The 11,832-nt window shown below is 40.2% G+C and overlaps 1 protein-coding gene and 1 non-coding gene across 16 annotated transcripts in view; one reads left to right on the forward strand and one right to left on the reverse strand.

Annotated features, from left to right (window-relative positions):
• LOC139356728 (uncharacterized) overlaps positions 1 to 2,213 on the reverse strand; it is an 87,590-nt gene extending 85,377 nt beyond the window's left edge. For 13 of the 15 annotated variants that reach the window (XR_011609083.1, XR_011609084.1, XR_011609089.1 and 10 more), the window contains exon 1: positions 1,574 to 2,213. Coding sequence is in view for 8 of the 15 variants with exons in the window: in XM_071071531.1 (XP_070927632.1) it covers positions 1,574 to 1,994 (421 nt within the window). In the remaining 7 variants the exon portion in view is untranslated. The remainder of the gene's footprint in view (positions 1 to 1,573) is intronic. The other 2 variants (XR_011609088.1, XR_011609082.1) reach the window with 2 other exon arrangements.
• Positions 2,214 to 11,305: 9,092 nt separating this feature from the next.
• Positions 11,306 to 11,453, forward strand: LOC112425303 (U4 spliceosomal RNA). The gene has a single exon (XR_003016370.2). It is a non-coding gene; the product is annotated as a U4 spliceosomal RNA (small nuclear RNA).
• Positions 11,454 to 11,832: the final 379 nt, after the last annotated feature.

Below are 11,832 nucleotides of genomic sequence, written 5' to 3' on the forward strand. Positions count from 1 at the left end.
TTAAGGATCACTATTAATGAACAAAAAACGGGCTGAATACAGGTTCCTGAGAAAAGACACTCTTCTCAAATTTGCCTTTTAGCAGATCTTACCAACATTTCTTACAACTGCGGAGTTCCTTTCAAGTTATTTGGGATATATGTTTCTTCCATCAAGAGGAGAAAAAAAAAGGGGGGGGACTAAAAGGCAAATGGGATACAAGAAAAGATTAACTTGGATGACTGCCTATATGAGAACTTCTTGAGAACAGAATTCCAGCCTCATTCATCTTGGTAACCCTGGTAGGGTGTCTAGACTGATTATAGGAGCTCAAATATAGCCTGTCTAAATTCTAGGTGTTTACCACACACTTTATTCTTCCCAATAGCATTTCAGAGTGGGTACCACCAATCTCATTTTATAGATAAGAAAAAGGTAAAGCCCTGATTGTTAAACAACTACTCAACCTTACAAAAGTGCAGAACCAATCTGTTCTAAAGTTAATTCCCTTTTTCCATGTGAATGTCTCAAAAATGTTTGGTGAATGAATACAGAATTAAAATCAAATTCTGGAGATGCCTTTTATTTCAGATCCATGATCCAGGAATATGACTCTAGACAAGGGAGGTTTCTTTAGGTAATGTTTCTCTCCTTCCCTTTAAAAGAGCTCAAAGCCAAAAATATAAGCCAGACATTATCAAAGAGCAAATGAATGTCTAGAAATAAACTGAGCATTTATAGAAGGATACACTAATTTGAACTTTGGGAAACAGGTGTTAAAATTTCAGATCACTTAATATTAAAACATGCCTTGGGGGAAAAAATGTAATATGTAACTGCAAACTGTTGATGTATTTACAAAAAATAGTTTCTGACTTTGTAAGTTGTTACACAATACACTGAGTTTCTTATGGTTATAATCTTTCCTTTCCACTGAGATCATTCAGTCCCTCACTTGGATTGCTTTAAATGTAATGTGCTCAGTTAGAAGTAGAAGCTGGAGTTAGGATTGCTTCACCGGGGCTAAATATTAGTCACTTTGCTCAACCCTCATTTGCCCTCTCCAGTCCCCACCCAACTCTCATTTTTCAGCCACACTCCACCAAATGCATACTTAGTGCTTGTGGTTCCAGTGACACAACACATTCAAGCTAACCTGTCTGTGGAAAGTTGGCAACCCTCTGAGTTCAGACTGGGGTTAGCCATGAAGCATGGGGTGACAGGAAATGGCATCCAGTAGTCACTCCTTCCTCTGGTCCGGTCTTTTTCACATCACCTTCATCACTGCCCGCTATTTTATTCTTCTGCTGTGTCTCCTTTGGGACCCAAGAGGGAAGAAGGACATGAAATAACAGCTGTCCTAATGCCACTAACCAGCCCTAACGCAACGCAGCCTAGTCCTACTTATTTCTCCGGGAAAGGCAATCAAAAAACAATTATAGAGAAACCACTCCTCATTTCCTCTTCTATGTCTCTCGTGTGTGTGTGTGTGTGTGTGTGTGTGTGTGTGTGTGTGTGTGTGTGTGAGTGTGAGTGTGTGTAAAATTTTAATTTCCCTGGAATTGGAACTACAAAAGTCTCTCCTCAGCCCTACCGGGAAAGTGGTATTGGGCACGACCGCCCTTTCCAAGGCAGTCTGCAATCGTTTTCGCGGAAGTAGAGGAGAAAAGCGGGTAGAGAAGGGAGCTGCCATGCAGCATCCGTTGGGAAAACAGTTCGCACGTGAGCGGGCTCGCACGTGAGCGGGCTCGCAGCCTGTGGCGCCACCTGACCGGGCCTAGTGCCCCCAGTGTGGTGCAGTAGCTCAGGAAGCCCAGCAGGCACAGGCCCTCCTGAACCCTTGCCAAGTCAGCGCTCCCTTTCTGCCTGGGCTCAGGCCTCGCCCGCATACACTTTTCCATCTGCTTCCACCCCTGCCATCCTTCCTGGGGACCAAAAATGAAGAAAGACAACCCCCACGCCCCAATCCCCCGGTATTTCGTCTTCCCCTCGCAGCCTCTTCCTGTCCTGATCATCTGCTCAAAGAGAAGACGTTCCCTACACACACTCTCACCACCCCCACCTCCACCTTGTGCAGCAATGAAGCCACGCTACCCTAGGGGGTTCGGGGGCCGGATGCTGGCAGGGCGCGCACTAGAGACACGCCGCACGCAAGCAGCCCTCCGAGTCCCGTGAGCCAGGGAGACTGGGGTGCACCGCGCCACGCTCAGTCTAGGTGTAAAAGCCGAGAGCGTGGGTACCTCCTGGCCGAAAGCACGCGGGGCGTTCCTTGCCCGGGACCCCGCACACCCCCAGCAGCTCCCGGGCCGCTGTCGGCGCTCACTGGCTGACGCGAGCTCTCCTCCCGCGGCCGCTTCGGGGTTTTTTGTCTATATAAGGGCTCGCTGGCCAACTCTGCGTTGGCACGTTTGTCACAGGCTGGCCATTATTTGCACACACGCGTGCGGCTCCGCGGGCAGCTCGGGTCGCAGACGCGGGCTTTCGCTCCTCTTCGCCTGCGCCGCCTCCTCGTCCTCCTCCTCCGCCCCCCTCCCTCCCCAGCTGTACTTACTTTATCTGGTCTCTGGCGCAGGGTGGGCGCTGCAGCTCTCTGTTCCCCGCAAGCCGCAGCCGGTTCGCCTTGCTGTCAACGGGTGAATGGAATTATTTATTTATTTATGGCCCCTGACGTGTCCTCGCCCGCCACAGCCAGCGGAAAAGGAGGCGGCGGCGGGAAGGGGAGGCGCGGCTGCTGAACGCCCTTGTGGGTGCGGAGGAGCGCGCGCCGGGGGTGGGGGCCGGACAGACTGCGGTGGAGGCCGGCCCGGGGGGTGGTGGGGGGGAGCCGCCTCCCGGTGCCTGGAGACCGACTGAGCATGCTCCAAGCGGCTGTCAAAGCTATAGGCAATTTCTCTATCGCTCGGGGCACTCCACTTCGGATTTTAGTTTTGACCAAGGAAGAAAGCCAAAAGGCAGGTAGATCTGTCGTTTCAGATGGGTCGTGACTTGCTGTATCCGAAGTACTCTGTAGCCTGACCTAGGAGTCAGGTGTGGGGTAGCTCTGTCTAGATATTCCAGAGAGTTGTGTAACCCATGCATGGGAGAGGAAAGCATGCAAAAAGAGAAGAGTCTGGCCGAATGCAGGGAGAATAGGAGATCCTCACTGTGAACTTGCAGTGAAAGTGTTGAGCCATTTTTCAACTGAGGCCTTTTTGGGAGAAGGAGGTAGTGCACTGTTGGAGATTAGACTCACTAACCAAATCACTTTACAGAAAAAAATAAAATTGACACCATAGGAGGAAGGGTATAGAAAACAGCACCAAAAGACATTAAAAATAAGGATTTTTTTTTCAAATCATTTATAAGTAATTCCTTTCATTTTTGGTTTCTCCAATTATTTAGTTCTTCAAACCAGCATTTAGTTATTTGACAACGAATAGTGCTAGAGATAATGGTAATTGTGCAGTCATTGGTTTGGTCTCTTCCTCTGTCTAAAATATGCTTCTTGGGAAAGTTGGAAAGAGGAAGGGCTGGAAGAGAACGTTTAACCTACCCCAAAGATTGAGTTTCTTTAATAACTTTAAGTTAAATTGCCACTTTAGAGAAAAAGAAACTTCCAAAAGAATAATTGTAGGTTTTGACTTGACAAGTCCTATTGCAGTTTGTCTACCAGTTTAACTAGCTTTCTCCTCCTTGATTTCACAATAATCCTTTTAAGATGTGTTCTATGATTCTTCACATTTTACAAATTTATAAAAAGATAGTTAAGTCATTTGGGTAAATTCACACTGTCTTTTGCCGCAGCTAGTCTGTTGTAATGGACAAAATTTGAATTTCAATTTCTGTAGCTATGAAATAAAAGTAATATCAATCTTGGGTTGATTTCATAAGATTTAAGTGAAATAATATACATGAAGTGGCTGGTAGGCATAATATAAGGTGAATAAATAATGGTGATTAATAACTTCAAAATTATTGGAAGATAATTTTATTGAAAGAATGATATTTGAAACTGGAAAAAAAGGCAGAAAATTACAGAAAGGATTTTATATTTTTAAGCTAAAAATGCTTAAATAGACGTTTGTGTAAGACATAATAGGCATTTTGATAATGATGGAATGTCTAGCAGTGACTCTAAATACTTCATTTAATTACAAAAAAGTTAAACATTTCAAAGAAACAACATGAAGGCACATTTCAAGGTCATATTCTTGAGTGTTTGCTATTGACATTTTTCCTGCTCATTCATCACTTTTATTTCCTGTCAAAGAAGAGGAAGAAGACCATATGCTTTCTGAATTTCGATCCTATTCTCCCTTTTCCTTCTCTTTGATTTTTCTTTTTTGTTGTTTTTTTTCTTATAGTCCCATGTTCTTGGCTTGTTTAACCTATTGCTGAATGCCAAACATCACTACTTATAGCATGATATCATAACCTTCTTTTTAAGTCTTGTTTTTTCAACAATTAAAATTCTGGATCTAATTTACCTACTGTCACAGAGTTAGTATTTGGGAACTCATTTCTAAATTGCTTTGTTGTGGTAACTAGGTATGTTACGTAAAATTTGATTTGACTAGAAAGGAATCTGAAAGGAGGGAGAATCAGCTAAGAATAAATTCAGCCAATTTATCCTATTACTTATAGTTTAATATTGTTAAGAAATGGAGGAAAAAAATACAATTTAGGGAAAAAACAAGCCATATGATTAGAACTTGGAATGCTCTGGTAAAATGTTTGCCTTGATTTCTTTTCATAAGCTGAAATAACAGTGAAACAAATAGCAATACACTTAACATTCTAGCAACTCATATTCCACAGATGAGCAAACTGTGAATACGTACATAACATATATACTCATGAAGTCCACGTGTCTTTTACTATATACCCACATCTTTGTGGTTTAGGTTGTTTATCCCTTCTTCATTCCTCAGTCATGCACAATCTTCTCACATTTTTCCATCTTTTCTCATTCACCGCCCTCTTTCCCATATCAAACTTGCCTAAGCCTTTTTTCTTCCTTTAATGCCCAGCAAATATATCATCACTTCTACAGCATTTTAAGGATTCCTTGTTAACAAATAAGGGTTAAGTTCATCTTTCTCTGTGATCCTGCCCATAGAAAATGATTTAGGCCTCTATCTGGGGCATTATCTTTCTGCTTCACATATGACTATATTATAATATGATTTTTGTTTCTGTAGCCCCAATATATTAGGTTATTTGAAAGTAAAGATGACATTTTATTCATCTCTGGCATTGTCACAGGCTTTTGAACCACAGCGACTCCATCTTGAATAAGTCCTGAGTAAAATGAGGCTGAGACTTATTGAGCTGCATTCCCAGGAGATTAAGGCATTCTTAGTCACAGAATAAGGTAGGAGGTTAGCACAAGATACAGGTCATAAAGACCTTGCTGATAAAACAGCCGGCAGTAAAGAAGCCAGCTAAAACCCACCAAAACCAAAATGGAGACAAAAGTGACCTCTGGTCCTCCTCACTCTTCATTATGTGCTAATTACAATGCATTAGGATGCTAAAAGATATTCCCTCCAGTGCCATGACAGTTTACAAATGCCATGGTAAGGTCAGGAAGTTACCCTGTAAGGTCTAAAATGGGGAGAAACCCTCTGTTCTGGGAACCCTCCGTTCCCACCCCTTTCCCAGAAAACTCGTGAACAATCCATCTCTTGCTAACATATAATCAAGAGGTAATAATAAGTGTTAGCAGCTGAGCAGCCCATGCTGCTACTCTGCCTTGGGTGTAGCCATTTTTTTGTTCCTTTACTTTCCTAGTACACTTGCTTTCACTTTATAGATTCATCCCAAATTATTTCTTGCATAAAATCCAAGAACCCTCTCTTGGGGTCTGGATCAGGGCCCCTTTCTGGTAACAGAATCATCTATCATGTAGCACAAATCCTTGCAGAGAGAAAGGTAATTAGTAGTGTTTGCTGAATGAAGAAAAGAGATGACAGTGTGGCTGTAGACAACACATATGTGGTAGAAGCTATTGGTGCTCTCAGTATCTATGATCTGCATGGCTACACACTTCCTGGCTTTCCTTACAGTTATATTGGGACAATGCAACTATGTAGTTCTAAAAGAGTATGAATGGAAGTGACATGTGTAATTTCTGTTAAAGGGAGTTAAGACCCCGTGTGCCTCCTTCATCACTCTCTTTCCCTACCACAGTACCATGTTTCTGATGAACTAGCTACACAGTGGAATGGCTGAAAAAGAAAGACGGCTTGAATTGCACTGTACTTTGTGTGAGCAAGAAACCATTATTTTAAGCCTCGGAAATTTCAGGCTCTATTTGTCATGGGAACAAAACCTAGCCTATTCTGACCAATATAAGATATTACTTAAAAAGACTGTAAATCGGCCAGGCGCAGTGACTCATGGTTGTAATCCCAGTACTTAGGGAGGCCAAGGCGGGTGGATCACCTAAACTATTGGTGCTCACAATATTTATGATCTGCATGGCTCCACACTACCTGGCTTTCCTTGCAATTATATTGGGACCATGCAACTATGTAGTTCTAAAGCGTATGAGTGGAAGTGACATGTATAAGAAGTTCAAGACTAGCCTAGCCAACATGGTGAAACTCCATCTCAACTAAAAATACAAAAAAATTAGCCAGGCGTGGTGGTGGTCACCTGTAATCCCAGCTACTTCGGGAGGCTGAGGCAGAAGAATCACTTGAATCCAGGAGGCGCAGGTTGCAGTGAGCCGAGATCACACCACTCACTCCAGCCTGAGCAACAAGAGCAAAATTCCATCTCAAAAAAAAAAAAAATTGTAAATCATAATGGCATAAAATCCCCAATGAAACACTGAACTTTTGAAAATGCACTAATGTGTTCTTAAGTCAAAACTAAAAATATCGTCTCATGACCCCGAAATTCATATAATAGCATTTTCAGAGTAAGACTGTGAGATTAAAGTAAGGGTGTGTGTGTTTATAAACTACACACAATAGAGTCATTATAGCTAAGTACAAAAGACCAAATGTCCCAATGCTTCCCTCAACTTGGGTGAAAACAAATGTATACCTGTTCCAGTGGCAACATACTGTGGCTGAGATTGCAACTGGCTAGCAGCTGTGAATATGATTGCTGTAACCTGCTTTCACAGACTATACAAACTATAAAAATGTATCTCCACTGCTTCTAGATTTAAATCTTGAGTATATCTATATAGGCTACTTTGGAAATACCTTCTATGAAAAACTCCCATAGAATTTTGGGGAAAGACAATCTAGTCCAATTCTATAAAGCATATAAAAGGGGAATCAATTGCATTGACATTGCTGTATGGTATGCCTTTAAATAATAGCACACAAGGGTCTTTGGTTTAAAACAAAATGGCTTTTTTGGCTCCAAAAATCTCTCAATGGATTATATATTAAAACACTTATTTGTTGGGGTATTTTTCTAAATTTACATGTTATCAATTATTATCTATAAACTAAACTTAATGGATTCGGGGTGTTTTACAGATGCTTCGCCACGTAAATATTCTGATTATTTTGAATGCATATAAGATTAGAAACTTAAATTAAAAGTTATCATCAGACTGTAAACTTTTCAGGCAGAAATCTTGTAAATGGTGGCTAATGAGTATTAATACTTAATACATTTTATGAAATGAATCAATGATGACTGAATGTGTTATCAAGAAGCTAAGGTTTAGTGCCTTTTTCTGTGCAGTTGATCTTTGCTGGGTTCCTTAAGCTCTCTGAGTCATAGGTTTTTACTTTAAGACCTTAATAATTATTAATAGCTTCGCTTTCTAAAATTCAGTGATACTTGTGAGCACTTCAAGGGTGCAAAGATCCACAGAATTTATGCATAATCATAACTAATGAAGAAAACATTTGTGTAGCTTTTTTTCTATTAAACTAAAAATAAATGTTTACTTCTCAGATTTTGGAGAACAGTGTTAATTAGGATGCTTTGTAAAATGTGACCATAAATTTACCCGCTTAATTTTTAATATTTGTATTACTTGCCATGTACCTGGAATGTCCTTGAAGGGTTAGTCATTGTTTGCCTCAACATAATACCTCATAGGTCACAAGAGAGTTTCACGCAAAACATTCTCAACTGCAGGAGGGTTTCTTAGTAAACTGGGCTTTCAGCTGCTGTTGCCTCGTTTCATTGCTCAAAGTTAAGGCCAAGTTGCCATTCTGTTTTCCATTCAGGAACTTTTCTTCTGCTTTCCATCTAGCAGGAATTTTTGTGCCATTTTGCTATACAGGCATACCTCAGAGATAATGCATTTTCATTTCCAAACTACCTGAATAAAGTGAATATAGACATAAAGTGAATTACGTGAATTTTTTGGTTTTCCAGTGTATATAAAAGTTATGTTTACACTATATCTGTTAAGTGTGGAATAGCCTATATCTGGGAAAACACTATATGTACCTTAATTAAAATTATCTTATTTCTAAAATATGCTAACCATCTATAAGTCTTCAGAGAGTCATCATCTTTTTGCTGGTGGAAGGTCTTGCCTTGAGGTTGATAGCTGCTGACTGATCAGGGTGGTGGTTGCTGAAGTTTACCGTGGCTGTGGCAATTTCTGAAAATGAAGTTTGCCTCATCAATTGAGTCTTCCTTTCAAGGAAGATTTCTCTATAGCATGTGATGCTGTTAGATAGCATTTGATCACTAGACCTTCTTTCAAAATTGGAGTCAACCCTCGCAAACCCTGATGCAGCTTTGTCAACCAAGATTATGTAATATTCTAAATCCTTTATTGTCATTTCACCAATAATGGCAGCATCTGCACCAGGAGTAGATTCTACTTCAAGAAACCACTTTCTTTGCTCATCCATAAGAAGCAACTCTTCATCTGTTGGCAAGTTTTATCATGAGATTCTTATGATAAAATGATCAAATGTAGTCAGCTTCAGTCTACACTTTTAATTCCAGTTATCTTGCTGTTTCCACTACATGTGCAGTTACTTCCTCCACTGAAGTCTTGAACCCCTCAAAAGTCATCCATGAGGGTTGGTATCAACTTCTTCAAAACTACTGTTAATGTTGCTATTTTGACCTCTTCCTATGAATCATAAATGTTCTTAATGGCATCTAGAATGGTGAATTATTTCCAGGTTTTCAATTTAGTTAGCCCATATTCATCAGAGAAGCCACTATCTGTGACAGTATAGCCTTATAAAATATATTTCTTAATTGATAGGACTTAAAAGTTGAAATGACTCCTTGATCCATGGTCTGCAGAATAGACAATGTGTTAGCAATTTTGAAAACAATATTCATCTTTACATCTCTTTCAGAGCTCTCAGGTGACCAGATGCATTGTAAATAAGCAGTAATATTTTGAAAGGCATCTTTTTTTTCTGAGAAGTAGGTCCCAACAGTGGACACATTTCCATTTAAATTTTCCATGTACATGGAGTTGTAAATTGTAAAGCTTAATAGAAATAAAAGATGATATTATTATATATAACATATACACACATTTCTAAAATAAATAGTCCTTCAGAAATAAGATAGTAAAAGTTCATCTCAATGGTTTTTTAAAAGAAAAATTGGACAATTGCAAAATCTAGAAATAGTTTTCTACAGAAAATTAATCACTTCACTGGTATATTGCTCTAAATAAATTCCTTATTCCATTAATATTAGATGTTTATCTTTGGTTAACTATAAGAAGCAGCATTTATCACGTAGCAGTTACAGACCCAGTTATTAAGTAGTGCACTAAAAAAATATATTTATTTTCCTCTGCAATTCAATCCCATTTTACTCTGAGACTGAAATTCCTCCTCATAACTATTCTAGAGAGAATTTTATCTTTTTTCACTCTAGATATGGGATCTTTGAAAATTTTCCCTCTTTTGGTTGGGTGTGGTGGCTCACAGCTATAATCCCATACTTTGGGTGGTTAAAGCAGGTGGATCCCTTGCACCCAGGAGTTTTGAATAAGCCTGGGTAACCTAGCAAGACCCCATCTCTACAAAAAATAAAAAATATTAGTTTCATGTGGTGGTGTGCACCTGTAGTCCCAGCTACTTGGAAGACTGAGGGAGGATGATCACTGGAACCCAGGAGTTAGAAGCTGCAGTGAGCTATGGTCGTGCCACTGCTACCCAGCATGGATGACAGAGTGAAACACTGTCCCTAAAAAAATAAATAGATTATTCCTATTTTTATTTGAAAGAGATTTTTTCCTTCCTTTCTGCTCTGCTTACTATTTGTGTGTTTTAAAAAGGAGTATAAATTGACAATAATGTTATGCTCATAGATTTTGTTTCCTGAACGAGTGTTGCTTGTCTCTGCTCTACAATGTCTGAAGCCCCAGCTGACAATACTGGAACACAAAAACACAAGCCTCTAATATCACCTAGAGGCTTTTTCAATCACATGTCTGATACTTGGGCAGGAATGACTGAAAGGCCAGGTTCACTTGGGCCTCCTGATTGGGGCACCTAAACATGGCTTCTCTATGTGGCTTGAGATTCTCAGAGCATGATAGCTGTGTTCCAAAATGTAGCATACTGAAAGATAGCCTTGCAAGAACAAGGTAGAAGTTAACCTAGACTCAGAAGTTACTTGAGGCTTAAAATAACACAAATGTGTGAATTCACTGTTTTGTAAGTCAAAATTCTGAATGACTTGTGGTTCCTTTGCTCTGGGTCTCACAATCTGGGGGAAAATCTTCCAAGTTCTTTCAGGTTGCCAGCAGCACTCAGGCCCTTGCAATTGTAGGGCTGAGGTCCCCATGTCCTTGGTAGATGTCAGCTGGGAAACTATCAGCTCCTTAAGGCCACCTGAGTTCCTTGTCACATTGCCCCTTCATCTTCAAAAAGCAACAGAGCCTGGAGTCTTCTCATGTTTCAAACTTCTCTGACTTTTTCTTCTGCTGCATCTCTTCTTCTGCCATAACAGAATGTGATACGCTGGGTGGCTTAACCAACATTTATTTTTCACAGTTCTGGAAACTGGAAGTCAAAGATCAAAGTGCCAGCATGAGCAGGTTCTTGGCGACAGCCTCTGCCTGGTTTACAGGTGGCCATCTTGCTGTGTCCTCACATGTCAGGGGGGTAACTCTCTTATTTACTTTTATGAAAGGAATTCCATCAGGAGGATTCCACCCTCATGACCTCATCTAAACCTCATTACCATCCAAAGGCCCCATCTCCAAATACCATCACATTGTAAGTTACAGTTTCAACATGTGAATTTTGAGGGGACACAAACATGCAGTTATTGGCAACTGTAACGTTGTAGCAACCCCCATATTGAACTCTTGGTCTCTGTGGTAAAAGATATTATAGTAGAAAAGCCAAGCCTCTGAACCTAAGTCACCCTGCACAGTACGCTGCATAGTATCACAGCCAATGAGGTTTATCTGAGGCACAATTATTGCTAATTGAAATCTTTTCACAGTATCTTGCCATGAAGACTTGAAATATAGTCATATAGTCAGTATTGGCAATTATTGACAGTCTCTATGGAGACTGAACAAAAACAAAACAAAATAAACAAAAAAATATATCACCTAGTGGGGAAAAAGGGGACTCTCAGGAGATTAGTGCCACCCTTAAAGGAAAAAGGAGTGGTAGTCCGATGATATTCTAATTCACAAACTGGCTGCTATAGAAAATGAATAATTTCTGAAAGATAATTATAAACTACCAGGAACTCAACCAAGTAGTAGCTCTGATTGCCACTGCCATGCCAGAAATTGTATCTTTATTTAAGCAGATAAATATAAATACAGCCTCAAGTACATATCATGGAGTCATTAACTGGGTGAATGCACACTTTTCTATGCCAATGAGAAAGGAAAGATGAGAACCAGTTTGCATTCATATGGAATAGACCAAAAATAGTAAC

Source organism: Macaca nemestrina, chromosome 10, assembly GCF_043159975.1.
Source record: "Macaca nemestrina isolate mMacNem1 chromosome 10, mMacNem.hap1, whole genome shotgun sequence".
NCBI lineage: Eukaryota > Metazoa > Chordata > Mammalia > Primates > Cercopithecidae > Macaca > Macaca nemestrina.